The sequence below is a fragment of the Mobula hypostoma genome, chromosome 18, assembly GCF_963921235.1.
Source record: "Mobula hypostoma chromosome 18, sMobHyp1.1, whole genome shotgun sequence".
NCBI lineage: Eukaryota > Metazoa > Chordata > Chondrichthyes > Myliobatiformes > Myliobatidae > Mobula > Mobula hypostoma.
The window spans coordinates 64,947,381-64,964,875 of record NC_086114.1 but is presented as its reverse complement, the minus strand read 5'-3'; the positions used below and the strand labels follow the sequence as shown (position 1 = coordinate 64,964,875).

The 17,495-nt window shown below is 46.9% G+C and overlaps 1 protein-coding gene across 1 annotated transcript in view; it reads left to right on the top strand.

Moving 5' to 3' along the window:
• Nucleotides 1-17,495, top strand: part of iqgap1 (IQ motif containing GTPase activating protein 1) — a 118,395-nt gene that overhangs the window by 5,691 nt on the left and 95,209 nt on the right. The window contains exon 2 of the mRNA XM_063071042.1: nucleotides 11,749-11,848. Within this exon, the coding sequence (XP_062927112.1) occupies nucleotides 11,749-11,848 (100 nt within the window). The remainder of the gene's footprint in view (nucleotides 1-11,748; nucleotides 11,849-17,495) is intronic.

Genomic DNA, 17,495 nt, shown 5'->3' with positions numbered 1-17,495 from the left:
AGTGGGATCCTTCATGATGTTTCTGGCACTTTTCTGTGGGCAGGTAGGCAGGTGCTGGTTTTGGGCAGTTTTGACGACCTGTTGTTGAACCTTCCTGTCTACTGCAGTGCAGTTTCTGTACCAAGCAGTGATGCAGCTTGTTTGGAAGCTCATCTGTAGAATCAGGGATCATTCTATCCACAGCTGTCATATTGTGACTGGTCAGGCAAATCCCATAGCCCAGGATTGTGATGGGGGGGGAACTGCATGTGGTCACATGGTGGGGACCACAAATTCGAAAGTTTGCTATTGTCACACGTACCAAGATACAGAGGAAAGCTTGTCTTACAGATCAAGTCGTCACAGTGCATTGAGGTAGAATAAGATAATAACAATGCAGAATAAAGTTTAAAAGTTACAGAGAAAGTGCAGTGCAGGTAAACAATAAAGTGCAAGATCATTATGAGGTAGATTGTGAGGTCAAGAATCCCATCTTATCATACAAGAGTCTTATAGCAGTAGGATAGAAACTTCTTGAGCCTGGTGGTGGTACATGCTTTCAGACTTTTATCCTCTGCCTAATGAGAGAGGGGAGAAGCAAGACTGTCCAGAGTGGGTGGGGTCTTTGATTCTACTTGTTTGAATATTCAATGATATGAACAGGGTAAAGGAAAAGTGGCTTCTTTACTCAAATCCATTCCATGCGGGTGTGAAATGGTTAATAGTATTCCGAGCATCTTCTGTAGTTTTGAGAAGCTGTGGATTCCTGACACAGTCCAGTCTCCTCATCCAGTGTTATCAAGTGGAGACGGTAAACATTGCACTCAATTCCAGGCAGGAATTTGCAGCCTCATCGCTGAAGAAATTAAAAATAAGTTCTGGAGCTGTTGGAGATGGAACGATGTTCCCCTCCCTTACCTAGGGTGTGTAGGTTGGCTGTTTGATTGCTGATATCTCAGCTGGCATCTCCTCAAGAGCAGATTGAACCTTGGTGTGGGGGTGGAGACCTCCTGACATCTGTCCGCTCTTGTGTGTGGGTTTACAAGGTGTTCTTGCTCAGAACGAGAGGCTGGACTTTGTGGGATTCATGTCTAATGTCTCACAGAATGAAGCTTTCCCTGCGCTCGTTATCAGACTTTCAGCACAAGATAAATACAGTGTGAGGCACTCTGCTAGAGGAATAGCAACTACCGGCACTTGCCTCAGGCTGCTGGACAGGCCATAAGGCTGAAATGGTTGCGTGACTGTGGACTGCAGCCGTCAGGTTCCTGGACTAGCTCTGTGGCAGCGGACTCAACTTTCGGGGTCTCTGCAGTTCACGTTCCGCGTGTAATTTGCCTGCTTTCCAATTGTTTGCACAATTTGTTCTTGATTTTCACACATTGGGTGTTTGACGTTGTGTGGAGTTTTTTAATGACTTCTATTGTGTTTCTTGGTGTTGTGGTTGCCTGCAAGAAGATGGATCTCGGAGTTGTGTATGGTATACATACTTTGAACTTTGTGGGGAATAAACAGTCGTTTTGGGATTTGACTCTTCGTCAGGACTATTGAGGAAAGGAGCAGGAGACAGAATAGGAAAATGGGGGAAAGGAAGGAGTACAAGATGGCAGGTGATAAGTGAGACCGGGTCAGGGGGAAAGTATATGGGGAAGGGGGATGAAATAAGAAGTCTGCAAGGGGTTGGATGAAAGAGTTAAAGGGCTAAAGAAGAAACAATCTGGTGGGAGAGGAAAATGGGTGGGTGGGGGGGGAGAAATTAGTGGATGTCAGCGAAACAGGTGTTCATGTTGTCAGGCTAGAAGCTAACCAGAGAGAATATGAGTGAATCTTTGCAGAATCCCTTTGTGCTTGTGAAGCATATTCAATACTGTCCCATCATGCACTCCCAGAGCAGGGGTAGTGGCGCATGAAGTACCTTGTACTTCCCCTTTCTGGGATTCGACCTGAGCGCCCCACCCAGAAGGACTAACCAGCAACCTGGCAGAATCGGGTGGTGAATTCACAACTCAGCTAGGCTGCTGGACGAGTTCTTCCCTACAGAGGCTGAGCACTGATCACAAACCAGCTGGTGATGTCCTTGCTGTGGCACCAGTTGGTCATTTTGTTCTCACCTCCTGCAAGTTCCAGAAGAAGCTGGTGGATTTCATCTGGGACAGGGGGAGGCAATGGGCCTCTGCTCAGGTTCTGAGCTTCCCTGTTGAGAATGGTGATCATTCACTGATGTCCACTGTTTCCCCTAAGCTGCACGGCCACGCAGCTTCAGTTGGACACAGCTCGAAATAGTTTATGAAATGTGAAAGATTTTCTGTTCTGTATTTTATTATACCCTTCAATTAATAAAATCAAAAGTATGTGACTTTTCCATTTCCATGCCAAATATTCACAGTAGTTCTGCACTGTATCTCAATAAATAAATAAATAAATAAATAAAATAAAATCAATTAAAGTGCCGTGCAGTTGTAAAAATTTCCTGCTCGGAGCAATGGTTAGAAAGTGCAGCTGAAAAGGAAACTGAGAGCACCTCTGGATCCAGCAGATACCTGGATGTAGGGTATGCTCTCAGGCGAGGTGTGCTGGTGAAGAATTTCCTCGACAGGGACTCTGGCTTTGGGGCAGCACACAGCTCCCAGTAGGAACATCAGCGGGAGTTGCCTGTTCTTTTATGGGACACTCCTCCCACCAGCTGCTCTGCCTGCCCTTCAATGAACACATCCGTGCTTGGGTGTCCTTGGAGAGGGAGCACGTAGTGCTTGTTGGTTCACTGGAAGCCTTTGAAGACCCTGGGAGTACCTGGGGCTGGTCCATCCTGGATATTGATTTGTTTATTTTTAAAATTTTATGAACCCTGTAATCATGTAAATCTACCAAATATCAAAAGAAACCATGGTTCGATCGAGAGCAATCTACTCATTCACAGACTACAGCTACTTATTTCCTATGTCTGTCCCCCACCGTTGGGTCTCCCTGCCCATCAGCCAGTCGAGTCACCACTTCCACCTTGTTTTCCGCATCTGCCCTCTGTGGGCCTGTTCCTTTAGCACTGGGCCTGGTGTTGCTTGCTCCCTTTTACTAATAACTGTTCCAGTCACGTTTGTTATCACTGATCTGCATCATGAAATCTGTTATTTGTGGCAACAATGCAGAGCAAGGCATAAAAATTACTGTGTTACAGTATAAAAAAATTAACTCTGCAAAAGAGGAACAGCAAAATGCTGTTCATGGACTGTTCAGAAATCTGATGGCAGAGGGGGAAAAGTTGTTCTTAAAATGTTGAGTGTGTGTCTTCAGGCTCCTATATCTCCTCTCTGATGGTAGTAAGGAAAAGGAAGTATATCCTGGACAGTGAGGGATTTCCGTGATGGATGGCGCCTTCTTGAGGCACAGCCTCGTGAAGATGTTCTCGATTGTGGGGAGGTTGTGCCCGTGATGGCAAAGTCTTCAACCCTCTGCAGCCTCTTCTGATCCTGTCCTTTGGAGCCCCCATACCAGATGGTGAAGAAACCTGTCAGTCCTGGGTCAGTGCAGCACTAAGTCTTTTTGCATTGACGGTAAAGGCCTGAGTCTCCCATTCCACACAGATCGGGGATGAGATCCACACTAAAACATTGCCCTCATTGGCTGGCTCGCACAACACACACACCAATTGTTAGTCATTCTTTTGCTGTGCAAGGATTTTCCAGATGGGAATTCCAGCGACCACTTTCTGAGAGAAGGAATCTGCACAAACCTCTGTTTTAAAGACCAGAGACTTAATTTGAAGCCCTTGTATTGTGGCAATAGTGAAGCGCAATGCATAAAGATTACTGTAAAAATAAATAGTAGTACAAAAACAGTGAGATAAAGTTCATGGTCCATTCAGAAATTATGCAGTCACGAGTGCAGAGGGAGTAGAGAAGCGGTCGAAGCATGCATCCTTGAAGTGCTGCAGTGAGGAGGAGATGCTGTTTCTGATCTGCACTGACTGACGTCTCCCTGTGAGGAAGTCAAGGATCCAGTTGCAGAGGCAGGTACGGAGGTCCAGGCTTTGAAGCTTTTTGATTAGTACTGAGAGGATGATGGTGTTGAATGCTGAGATGTAATCGATAAACTGCAGCTTGACGTAGGATTTGCTTTTGTTCAAGTGGTCTGAGGCTGAGTAGAGAGTCAGTAAGATTGCATATTTTGGCCCGCAGGAGGTTTATGAGAAAGATCCCAAGAATAAAAAGTTTAACATATGAGGAGCATTTGATGGCTCTGGGTCTGTACTCGCTGAGTTTAGAAGAATGGGGGCGGGGGGGGGTAGAAATCTCATTGTAATCTACTGAATAGAGTAGATGAGGAGAAAGTTCCTATTGTGGGTGAGTCTAGGACTAGAAGGCACAGCCTCTGTTTTGTGCGATGAGGTAGGTACTCAATATTGACCATCCCTCTGATCTACAGCTGCTACTCGATCCGCTGAGTTCCTTCGGCAGTTTGCTTCCTGCTCCAGATTCCAAAGACATAGGAGCAGAATTAGGCCATTTGGCCCACTAAGTCTCCTTTGCCATTCTGTCATGGCTGATTTGATATCCCCCTCAATCCCATTCTCCTGCCTTTTTCCCATAACCTTTGACAGGCTTACTAATCAAGAACCTGTTAACCTCCACTTTAAGTATAGCCTATCACTTGGCCTCCACAGCTGTCTGTGGCAATGAATTCCACAGATTCACCACCCTCTGGCTTTAGCCAAAGAAGTTCCTTCTCATCTCTGTTCTAAAGGGACGTCCTTCTATTCTGAGGTTGCGTTCTCAGGTCCTAGACTCGTCCACTATTGGAAAAATCCTGTCCATGTCCGCTCTATCTAGGCTTTCAATGTGATCACGCCTCATGAGATCCACCCCCCCCCCGACCCACTCCACCATTCCTCTAAACTCCTGCAAGTATAGGCCTAGAGCCATCAAACACTCATACATTAACCCTTTCATAGAGTATTAAAGAGGTACAGTACAGAAACAGACCCTTCATTCCATCTAGTCCATGCTGAAATCAGTTAAACTGCCTACTCCCAATGGCCTGCACTGGGACCTTAGCCCTGTTAGCATTACTATCCGTGAACATATCTAAACTTCTCTTTAACATTGAAATCGAGCTTGCATGCACCATTTGTGCTGGCAGCTCATTCCACACTTTCACGGCCCTCTGAGTGAAGAAGTTTCCCCTCATGTTCCCCTTAAAGTTCTCACCTTTCCCCTTTAACACATGACCTCTGGTTGTAGTCCATCTATCATCAGTGGAAAAAGCATGACAGCATTTACTCTATCTATACCTCTCATAATTTTGTACACTCCCATCAAACCTTCCCTCAATCTTCTACGTTCCAGGGAATACAGTCCTGATCTATTCAATCTTTTTTTTATAACCCAGGTCCTCCAGACCTGGCAACATCCTTGTAAATTTTCTCTGTACTCTTTCAACCTTGTTTACATCTTTTGTGTAGGTAGCTGACCAAAGGGAGGGAACGTTGACTCAGACCGTGAGAGGCCTGCGTTGGGCATTTTCATGCCTTACGTGGCCAAGTGGTTAAGGCGTTCGTCTAGTTACCTCAAGGTCGCTAGTTCGAGCCTCAGCTGTGGCAGCGTGTTTGTGCCCTTGAGCAAGGCACTTAATCACACATTGCTCTATTCTGTGCGAGGAGTGGCGCCCCACACAGAATTCCAATCTGCGCCTTGTAAGGCATCTTATACAACTTCAACATAACATCCATCTCCTGTACTCAGTACATTGATTTATGAAGGTGAATGTGCCAAAAGCTTTCTTTATGACCCTATCTACCTGTGACACCACTTTCAGAGAATTATTGACCTGTATTTCCAGATCCTTTTGTTTCTACCACACTTCTCAGTGCCCTACCATTCACTGTGTAAGACCTACCCTTGTTGGTCCTACCAAAGTGTAAAACCTTGCACTTTTCTGCATTAAATTCCACCTGGCATTTTTCAGTCCATTTTTCCAGCTGGTCCAGATCCTGCTGCAAGCCACAATACCTTTCCTCACTGTCCACTACACCCCCTGTCTTGTTGTCCTCCACAAATTTGCTGATCCAGTTAACCACACTATCATCCAGATCATTGATATAGATGACAAACAACGAAGGAGCAAGCACCTATCCCTGTGGCACACCACTAGTCACAAGCCTCCAGTCAGAGAGGTAACCCTCTACTACAACTCTCTGGCTTCTGCTTTGTGTTTAGAACCATTTATTAAACAGTGGAACAACATTGGCTATCATTCAATCCTCTGATACCTCCCATGTTGCTCAGTATGATATAAATATCTCTGCTAGGGTCCCGACCATTTCTGCATTTGCCTTCTGTAAGGTCTGAGGGACCGCCTTGTTTGGCCCCGGGGATTTATCCACCCTGATTTGCCTCAGGGTAGCAAACACCTCTTCCTCTGTAATCTGTACAGGGTCCATGAAGTTGATGCCTCTTTGCCTCACTTCTATAGACTCTATGTCCTTCTCCTGGGTGAATACAGATGGAAACATAGAAATCTACAGCACATTATAGGCCCTTCAGCCCACAATGTTGTGCTGACCATGTAACCTACTCTAGAAGCTGCCTAGAATTTCCCTACTGCATAGGTCTATATTTTTCTATCTAAATGTCTCTTAAAAGACCCTATTGTATTTGCCTCCAGCACCTTCGCTGGCAGTGCATTCTATGTACCCACCACTCTGTGGAAAAACTTGCCTCTGACATCCCCCTTGTACCTATTTCCAAGCACCTTAAACTATGCCCCCTCGTGTTAGCCATTTCAGCCCTGGGAAAAAGCCTCTGGCTATCCACATGATCAATACCTCCCATCATGCAAAGAATTAATTTACAGTAAGATCTCCCCCATCTGCTTTGGCTCCACACATGGATTGCCATTCTGATCTTCCAGAGGACCAGTTTTGTCCCTTGCAATTTTTTTGCTCTTAACATACCTGTAGAATCCGTTAAGATTCTCCTTCACCTTGGCTTCTAGCGCAACTTCGTGTCTTCTTTTAGCCTTCCTAATTTCTTTCTTAAGTGTTGTATTTCTTGTACTCTATAAGCACCTGCTTACCTATAGCTGCTGTCCACCTCCTTTTTTTCGTAACCAGGGCCTCAATATCTCTTAAACCAAAGTTCAATGCACTTGTGATATGTGCCTTTTGTTCTGACAGGCATACACAAGCTTTGTACTCTCAAAATTCCGTCTTTAAAGGCCACCCACTTACCAAGTACACATCATTTCTGGGATTGTTTTCATCAACCTTCTGTGGACCCTCTCCAATGCCAGTACATCCTTTCTTGGGTAAGGGGCCCAATCTATTTCACTGATTCTCCACTTGGCCATGAGACCATCTAGTCAATAGCAATACCAATGCCAGGCTGCTGTTTATTGATTACAGCTCAACATTCAACACCATGTTCCCCTCAGTATTAATCAACAAGCTTCAAATTACAGAGGAGGAAGCATTTGCTACCCTGGGGCAATCAGGGTGGGTAAATCCGCAGGGCCAAAGAAGGTGTTCCCTTGGACCCTACAGGAGGCAGGGGCAGAAATTGCTGGGGACCCTGGCAGAGATATTTAAATCATACTTGGCGACATGAGAGGTACCAGAGGACTGGAGGATAGCCAATGTTGTTCCGCTGTGTTTTTTTATTAAAAAGGGCTCTAAACATAAAAACCTAGGCCTCAGTACCTCCCTCTGCAACTAGATCCTCGACTTCTTCATCAGGAGACCACAGTCAATGCAGATGTTTTAGTATTCTGAGGCTTTGGTCCCAGACTCCCCCCACTATTGGAAATGTCCTCTCTACTCTATTAAGCCTTTCAATATTCGATAGGTTTCAATGAGATTTCAGCATCTGCAATCTCTCTCTGAACCTCCCCAGGGTGCTTTTCACTGGGAGCACGGACCAGTCCCTTGGACAGAGGTTGCCACCACACAATAATAGTTGATATTTCCCTGTTGTACGTCTGTAGAAGGCAGGTGTTACTGTCTGATGCTGGCCGTGTGGTAGTGGGACAGGTGGTGTATTCATGTGTAACAGACACAAAATGCTGGAGGAACTCTGCAGGTTGGGCAGCATCTGTGGAAATAAATACACAGTTGATGTTCAGGCCAAGACTTTTCTGGGCAGAAGCTGGACGAAGAAGTTGAGCGGGAGAGGAAGGAGTAGGCAGGCAACATGTGTATCCGGTTCCACAAAATAGAGCAGGTGAGGGACAGCCGATCCCTGGGTGTAGCGTGGAACTGTGTGCAGATCATACGTTTGCTTTTTTGGTTCAAAGGAATTTTCAGGATTTGCCCTGTGGTGCTGCTGAGCTTTGTTTAGTCCTGTTGGTTACTGTTTGTACCACAAACACAAGCTGGTATCAGCAGCTGCAGCTGGGTAATTGGCACGTTTCTGAAAAGCACTGTCTGACGAAGTGGTGGAGACTGAAACTCCAAAGACATCTTCGTAGCATCTAGATAACATTTAAATCTATCAATGGTGTGGAAACACCAATGGCCTTGAACGGAAAAGCCTGTAATACGTAGTGGATATAGCCCAGTACATCATGGGTAAAGCCCTCCCCACCATGAGCACATCTACACGAAACCTGTTTGCAGGAAAGCAGCATCCATCATCAGATACCTCCACCACCCTAGTCATACTCTCTTCTCACTGCTGCCATCAGGAAGGAGGTACAGAAGCCTCAGGATTCACACCACCAGGTTCAGGAACAGTTATTACCCCTCAACCATCAGGCTTTTGAACTAGAGTGAGTTGCTTCACTCACCCCATCACTGAAATGTTCCCACAACCTATGGACATACTTTCAAGGACCCCTCATCTCATGTTCTTGATATTTATTGCTTATATATTTTGTTATTTATTACTTCTTTTCTGTATTTGCACACTTTGTTGCTTTTGCATTTTGGATGTGGTGATCATTCTTTGATTCGTTTGTGTTTCTTGTATTTACTGTGAATGCCCACAAGGGAATGAACCTCATGGTTATATATGATGGCATACAGACTTTGACAATGAACTTACTTTGAACCTGAATTCACCAGAGTATTGGAATTCAGTTTATTGTCACTGACCTATGTTGTGGAATGTATTGTTATAGTCAGCGTTATGGAGCAGTACAAGAAGAAACAGGCCCTTTGGCCCATCCAGTCTGTGCCAAGTTGTTAGTTTATTTAATTCAGAGATGCAGCATGGACCAGGCCCTAGCAGCCTTGTGAGTCACGTCACCCAGCAACTCACCATTTTAACCCTAGCCTAATTTACAATGACCACTACGAACCAGTACGTCTTTGGAATGGAGCAGAAAACCAGAGCACCCAGAGGAAACCTACATGCACGCGGGAAGAACGCACAAACTTCGTACCAGAAGTGAACTCCAAACTCCAACATCCTGAGCTGTAATAGCATCGCACTGACCACTACGTTCCCATGGTGTTCTACCTGGTTCCATTGATGGCTGCCTGGACCGCAGTCTGCCATCCAAACTTCCCTTAAATGTTGAAGTGCAACCTGCATTCACCGTTTCACCTGGCAACTCGTACCACCCTCTGAGCAAAGACATTCCACCTCACGTTCCCCTCGAATATTTCACCTTGCACCCTTGTGACCTCTAGTTCTAGTTCTGCAGCAGCAGGACAGCACAATACATAAAAATTACTGTAACGATAAGTAAATAGTGCAACAGGAGAGTAAAATAGTCAGGTAGCGATCGTAGGTCCATGGCCTGTTCAGAAATCATTCAGTCACCAGTGTAGGGAGGTGCGCCAGTGTTGATTGTCAGCGAGGAGATGTTAGTTCCAATCTGCACAGACTGTGGTCCCCTGATAAGAAAGTTGAGGATCCAGTTGCAGAGGGAGGAACAAGAGACCCAGGTTTTGAACCTTGTTGATGAGTACCGAGGGGATAATGGTGTTGAACATTTGAATTGTAATCAATAAACAGCAGCCTGACATAGGTAACACTGTTGTCCAGGTGGTCCGAGGCCAAGTGGAAAGCCAGTGAGACTGCACATTTTGGGCTCCGTATCAAAGAGAGGATCGACTGGCATTGGGGAGGTTGCAGAGGAAGTTTATGAGTATGATCTCAGGAATCATTGGGTTAACATAGGAGGAGCATTTAATGGTTGTGGGCCTGTATTCAGTGGGGTTTACAGGAATAGGTAGGTGGGGGGGGAGGGGATCTCATGAGGGGTGACCATTTTGAAAGGCTGAGATAGAGTAGGTGAAGAGGATGGAGTGTCTTGGACCAGAGGGCACAACCTCAGAATAGAAGGGTGTCCCTTTAGAACAGAAATGAGGAATTTCATTAGCCAGAGGTTGGTGAATCTGTGGAATTCATTGCCACAGATGACTGTGGAGGTCAAGTCTTTGAATATATTTAAAGCAGAGTTGATAGGTGTTTGATTAGCCAGAGCATTAAAGGTGACTGGGAGAAGGCAGGAGAATGGGGTTGAGAGGTTAATAAGTCAGCCATGATGGAATGGTGGAGCAGACTCAATGGGCCAAATGGCTTCATTCTGCTCTGATGTCTTCTGGTAGATAAAGCTTCAGACCCAGTGTGACCATTTAGACAATTACAACGTAGACGTGGTAGGCCGATCGGCCTCTGTCTGTGCAGTACAACTCTACAATATTGAAGTTACACTCAGTGTAATTCTGTATGTCCGCGATCTCCTGCGGCTGTGGCCCATCCACTTCAAGGTTCATCGTTTTGTGGATTTGGAGATGCTCTTCTGCACACCACTATTGTGAAGTGTGGTTACTTGAGTTACTGTCACCTTTCTGTCAGCTTGAACCAATCTGGCCATTATCCTATGACCTCTCTCATTAATAAGGCGTTTTCACCCACAGAACTGCCTCTCACTGGATTTTTTTTGTTTTTCCGCACCATTCTCTAAACTCTAGAGACTGCTATGCGTGAAATTCTCAGGAGATCAGCAGATTCTGAGATACTCAAACCACCCCATCTGGCACCAACAATTTTTCAGTGGTCAAAGACACCTACATCACATTTCTTCCCCATATTGATGTTTGGTCTGAACAACAACTGAACCTCTTGACCGTGTCTGCATGCTTTTATGCAATTTAGAGAGCTTTCTAACTGGATGCATCACTGGTATAGGGTTTGGTGGGGCAGGGGTGGGGGGGTGCTGCTGCACAGGATTTAAAGAAGCTACAGAAAGTTGTAAAACTAGTCAGCTCCATCTTGAGTACTAGCCTCCGTAGTGTCCTAGACAACTTTAAGGAGTGGTGCCTCAGAAAGGCGGCATCCATTAATAAGGACCCCCATCACCCAGGACGTGCCCTCTTTTCATTGCTACTGTCAGGTAGGAGGTACAGAAGCCTGAAGGCACACACTCAGCAATTCAGGAACAGCTTCTTTCCCTCTGCCATCTGATTCCTAAATGGACATTGAACCCGTGAACACTACCTGACTTTTATTGTTTGTTTTTGCACTATTTTTAATTTAACCGTTTTACTATACATATGTTAGTGTAGTTGGTTGATTTATTTATTTTTTCTTTCTACATTATCATATATTGCATTGTGCTGCTGCCGCTGTTGACAAATTTCACAATGTATGCTGAAGATATTAAACCTGATTCTGATGAGTTGCCGCCACATGATTGGCTGATTAGATATTTTGCATTAATGAGGAAGTGTACCTAACAAAATGGCCACTGAGTGTATTTTTCTGTACAATTGAAATCTATAGTAGTTATGCAGTGCTCTGATTTCAGTCTTCCTTTGTTGTTTTACAGCTGTGTTGGATAATGAGCGTCTCACGGCCGAGGAGATGGATGAACGGAGAAGGCAAAACATCGCCTACGAGTATCTCTGTCATCTGGAGGAGGCGAAGCGGTAAGCGTTCTGCCACCCACTTGCTGCTGCGGCCATGTCCAACTATAGAATGATCTCAGACAGTTGTTTGTTGTGGTGTGCGCGGCTACAGTCAAGATGTCAGGCTGCGGCTTATCGTTTTTTTCTGGGGCTGCTTCGCGGTGTCCCATCAGAATGCTGGAATGATGTCATTTTGCACCCAGGAATTTCATTAATTCATCTTGCAACATTATAATGCTTCCTTATAGCAGCACGATGGAGCTACCCTTCCCCGAGGGAGAGGATGGGGAGGGGCAATAAAGGCCAAGGCTGCCAAACCATTCTGAGTGAGAACGTTTTATTTACCCGCAGAACACGGTGGCGTAGTGGTTAGTGTAATGCCTTACATTGCCAGAGTTCAATACTCGCCACTGTCTGTAAGGAGTTTCTACATTTTCCCCGTGATCACGTGGGTTTCCTCTGGGTGCCCTGGTTTCTTCCCACAATCCAAAGGTATACATTTAGGGTCAGTGAGTTGTGGGCATGCTATGTTGGCAATGGAAACTTGCTGACACTTGGGGGCTGCTCCCAGAACTACTTCAACACAAACAGCATATTTCACTCTGTTTCGATGTACTGTACATGTGATAAGTAAAGATTATCTTTATGAAGAAGTTTAAGATCTGCATTAATACTTATGGGAGGACTTGACAGAGAAGGAACAGAATTGGAGATGTAGATGAAGGCAGCTCCCACATCAATCCAATGAGAAAGCCTTTTCCACAGGAGGAATGTAGAACTTCCTCCCGCAGGAATGGTTTACTTCACCTTGAGAGGAACGCTAGTGATTGCACTGGGAACTCCCTTCACCCTCAAACAGGAGTACCTAGATATCTACCCCACCAGCTGGGTTCAAGTGGAATCCATGGGTCGTGATGGAGGATTGGCTGTGGTGTGGGGCTTGTAGGCTAAAGTTAAAGAGATTAGACTAAAAGATTACTTTTATTTGTCACATTTACATCGAAACAATTAAATGTGCAGTGGAACACATCATTTGCATCAACGACCGCCATTGTCCGAGGATGTGCTGGGGGGGGGGGGGGGTAGACCGCAAGTGTTGCCACGCTTTTGGCGCCAGCACAGAATGCCCAGAATTTACTAACACTAACCTGTACATGTGGGAGGAAACCAGAGAACCCAGGGGGAATCACACAGTCATGAGGAGAGCGTGCCAACTCCTTACAGACAACAGCGGGAATTGAACCCCGATCGCTCGCGCTGGAAGCGTTGCACTAACTACTGCGCTGTTGTGCCTCAGAGTGACCTGATCTGCTCCTTCAGTGACATGAGGTTTTGGGTGGGGGAGAACTGTAAGGCAAGGCAGATAGTATGGGAGGGATTTTTGGTGTTTCCAGGGCATCCCAGTGAATTAGTCTCATGCTGTTACACAAAAATTGTAAATGTCACTCCACTCTTCAAGAAGGGAAAAATGCAGAAGAAAGGAAATTACAGACCAGTTAGTCTGACCTCAGTGGTTGGGGAGATGTTGGAGTCGATAGTTAAGGATGTGGTTTGGGGTACTTGGAGGCACGCGATAAAATAGGCCAATGTCAGCATGGCTTCCTTAAGGTAAAATCTTACCTGACTAATCTGTTTGAACTCTTTGAAGAAATAACAAGCAGGATAGACAAAGGAGAATCGGTGGATGTTGTGTACTTGGATTTTCAGAGGGTTTTGACAAGATGCTACATATGAGGCTGCTGAACAAGTTAACAGCCCATTACAAGAAAGATATTAGCGTGGATGGAGCGTTGGCTGATTGGCGGGAGGCAAAGCGTGGGAGTAAAGGGAGCTTTTTCTCGGTGACTGCTGGTGTTCCGCAGGGGTCAGTGTTGGGGGCACTTTTAACGTTATAGGTCAGTGATCTGGATGATGGAATTGATGGCTTTGTGGCCAAGTTTACAGGTAATGCGAAGGTAGGTGGAAGGGCAGGTAGTTTTCAGAAAGCAGAGAAGCTACAGAGGACTTAGACAGATTTTGAGAATGGGCAAAGAAGTGGCAGTTGGAATACAGTGTCGGGAAGTGTACAGTCATGCACTTTGGCAGAAGAACTGAAAGGTTGACTATTTTCTAAATGCAGAGAAAATTCAAAAATCTGAGGCGCAAAGGGACTTGGAAGTCCTTGTACAGGATTCCCTAAAGGTTAATTTGCAGGTTGAGTCAACAGTGAGGAAGGCTAATGTGATGATAGCATTCATTTCAAGAGGACTAGACTACTTCAACAAGGATGGAATACTGGGGCTTTAAAGGGCATTGGTAAGGCCGCACTTGGAGTATTGTGAGCAGTTATGGGCCCCTTATCTTTGAAAGGATGTGTTGAAACTGGAGAGGGTTCGAAGGAGGTTCACAGAAATGATTCTTGGATTGAATGGCGTGTCATATGAAGAGCATTTGATGGCTCTGGGCCTGTATTCACTAGAATTCAGAAGAATGAGGGGTGACCTCATTGAAACCTATTGAATGTTGATAGGCCTCAGTAGAGTGGATGTGGAGAGGATATTTCCTGTGGTGGGAGAGTCTAAGACCGGGGGCACAACCTCAGAATAGAGGGATGTCCTTTTAGAATGGAGATAAGGAAGAATTTCTTTAATCAGAGACAAGTGAATCTGTGGAATTTATTGCCACAGGTGGCTGTGTAGGTCATGTCATTAGGTATATTTAAGGCAGAGTTTGATAGATTCTTGATTAGTCAGGGCATGAAGGGATAAGGGGACAAGGCAGGAGATTGGAGCTGAGGGGGAAAGGGATCAGCCATGATGAAATGGCAGAGAAAACGATGGGCCGAATGGCCTAATTCTGATCTGTATGCATTTTTAGATTTAGAGATACAGCACAGTTACAGGCCCGTCCAGTCCAATGAGCCTGCGCTGCCCAATTACACCCATGTGACCAATTAACCTGCTAACCCATGCATCTTTGGAACGTGGGAGGAAACCTGAGCACCCGGAGGAAACTCACGTGGTCACCGGGAGAATGCACAAACCCCCTACAGACAGGCGGGAATTGAACCCAGGGTCGCTGGCACTGTAAAGCGATTGCTCTAACTGCTATGCTGACAAACCCGAGGTGTCTTTCCAGTTCCTTGCAGCCTGTCCTGAAGCCTTTTGCGGCCTGGGATGCACTGGGTAAGTGGGCGTTGGTGCGTTACAGACAGTGCAGTCACGAGGAAATCTGCAGATGCTGGAATTTCAAGCAACGCCCATAAAAGTTACTGGTGACCCCAGCGGGCCAGGCAGCATCGCTAGGAAGAGGTACAGTAGATGTTTCGGGCTGGGACCCTTTGTCAAGCCAGTGCCATTTGGAGCACAGCAGGATCCTAGTATCTATGAAAATAACCAGGATGATTTTTGAGTGGTAGGTGCCACCCAGAGCACCGTAGTTTTCGGGAACAACTCCAGTGAGTTGAACATTACAAGTCAACAGTTTTCGCTGACGGTTGAGACCTGCAGTAGTGCGTAGAACCGGAAATGAAGGCGGATGTCTGCAGCACATTTAGAATCAGGGCAGGGTGGGGCTGAGCTGAGAGGCTGAGGGTTGGGGTTGCTGATGAAGGGAGAGATATGAGACGGTGCAGAGGGTTGTGAAAACCCAGGCAGGGCGTGTTGAGGGTTCTTGGCCCTCCGGGGAGGTTCTTGACCCCGAGAATGAGGCGCTGAGGCCTCCTGTTCTTGAGGAAAACCTGTTGAGGGATGGCCCTCCAGAGGGGTTCTCGACCCTGAGAATGAGACGCTGAGGCCTCCTGTTCATGAGGGATGACAGATTCCACCTCGTGACCCCTCCCGCTCTCTGCAGCAGATGTGAGGTTGATTGTGACAGGAAACGCTTGTCACTGAAATGGGCTGGGACGTGAAAGCTGAGGCAGGTGGTGGGGGGAGAGGCCTTTTCTTCTCATAACTCAGCGTTTCCTTAGCACCTTTCCTGTCCCTTGCAGCCGAGAGAGGTAGAGTGCATTATGGACTGCGTGACGGCCTTTTGTACACAACAAGGTGCCATGTTCCTGTTTGATCTTTGAGAGGTAAATGTCTGCTGCAGTGCTGTAGTTCTGTGGAACCATCTGGAGCACGCTGCAAGTCCGCCAGCCACGTCAGGCAGTGGCCTGGGATTCACGGCTCCTTGGGGAGCTGTCATTCTGATGGCACAGCTATTCCCCCCCCCTCCAGTTTGCCCCCAGGTGTTGGCACGGGCGGAGCTGAGAACATGGCACTGAAATGCCAGCCGCAAACCTACAGCCTCCTGACCCGGGAGTAAGTCACATCTGACCCGGACTGGACAAGCCCTGGAACCGTGTCTGCGGGCAGGGTTGTTCCTGAAATGTTGGGAGAGCGTTCTGTCCCAATTCCTCCGTGTCCTGGTGGACTGGAATGCCTGGGCTCAGGCTGGTGTCCTGGATGGTGTAACCCGCGGAGACAGCGAATAGTTCTAGTCTCACTGTGCGGACCGTGGCGTTGTGCGTTGGTTACACAGCTCGGCACTAGCTCCCACATTGCAAGCGTGTACAGGTTGGGGTTAGTGAGGTGTGGGCATGCTGTGATGCTGCCGGAAGCATGGCAACACTTGCAGGCTGCCCCCAGCACATCCACGGACTGTGTTGATGCCAACAACACATTTCACTGTATGTTTCGATGTACGTGTGATAAATTAAAGCTAATCTTTCTTTAATTATGTTAGCACAACAAATTGGGCTGAAGGGCTTGTTGCAGTGCGGTGCCTTGCTGCTGTCAGGTCGACCGTGGATGTTGTGTCCAAGCCGTTGACATAGTACGCGAGTCAGGGCAGTACGACGTGGAGAGCAAGATGTTGATACACAAGTCAGGGCAGCATGACGTGGAGAGCAAGCTGTTCATACGCAAGTCGGCAGTACGACGTGGAGAGCAAGATGTTGATACACAAGTCAGGGCAGTACGACGTGGAGAGCAAGATGTTGATACGCGAGTCAGGGCAGCATGACGTGGAGAGCAAGCTGTTCATACGCAAGTCGGCAGTACGACGTGGAGGGCAAGCTGTTGATAACGCGAGTCAGGGCAGTACGACGTGGAGAGCAAGATGTTGATACACAAGTCAGGGCAGTACGACGCGGAGAGCAAGATGTTGATACGCGAGTCAGGGCAGCATGACGTGGAGAGCAAGCTGTTCATACGCAAGTCGGCAGTACGACGTGGAGGGCAAGCTGTTGATAACGCGAGTCAGGGCAGTACGACGTGGAGAGCAAGATGTTGATATGCGAGTCAGGGCAGTACGACGTGGAGAGCAAGCTGTTGCTCATGCAGCAGGCTCCCCCTCTCCACACAGCTGTTGATTCCAAAGGAACGGCGGAGACTGATACAGTCTGGCACCAGCGGCATTGCAGGAGTTGCCTGTCAGTATTGAACGCGATTTAGGACTGCCTTGGGGATTTTTTCCTTGGGGTTTACTTCCGAAACCTTCCCCATGAGTGGGTATAGCCGCAAGGCAGTGGAGGTTTGAGATCAGCGTTTTGCTTCTTGATGGTGAGCTGGCAACCACGGCTGGCGAGCTTCGTCTGCCTTAGGTGACTGGTTTTAAGGCGCCAATAACCCGCCTTTGACAATTGTCCTGTTAGTAGGAATGGTTCCGCTGGGCCTAGTGGCCATCGGGGCACTTAATGGGTGAT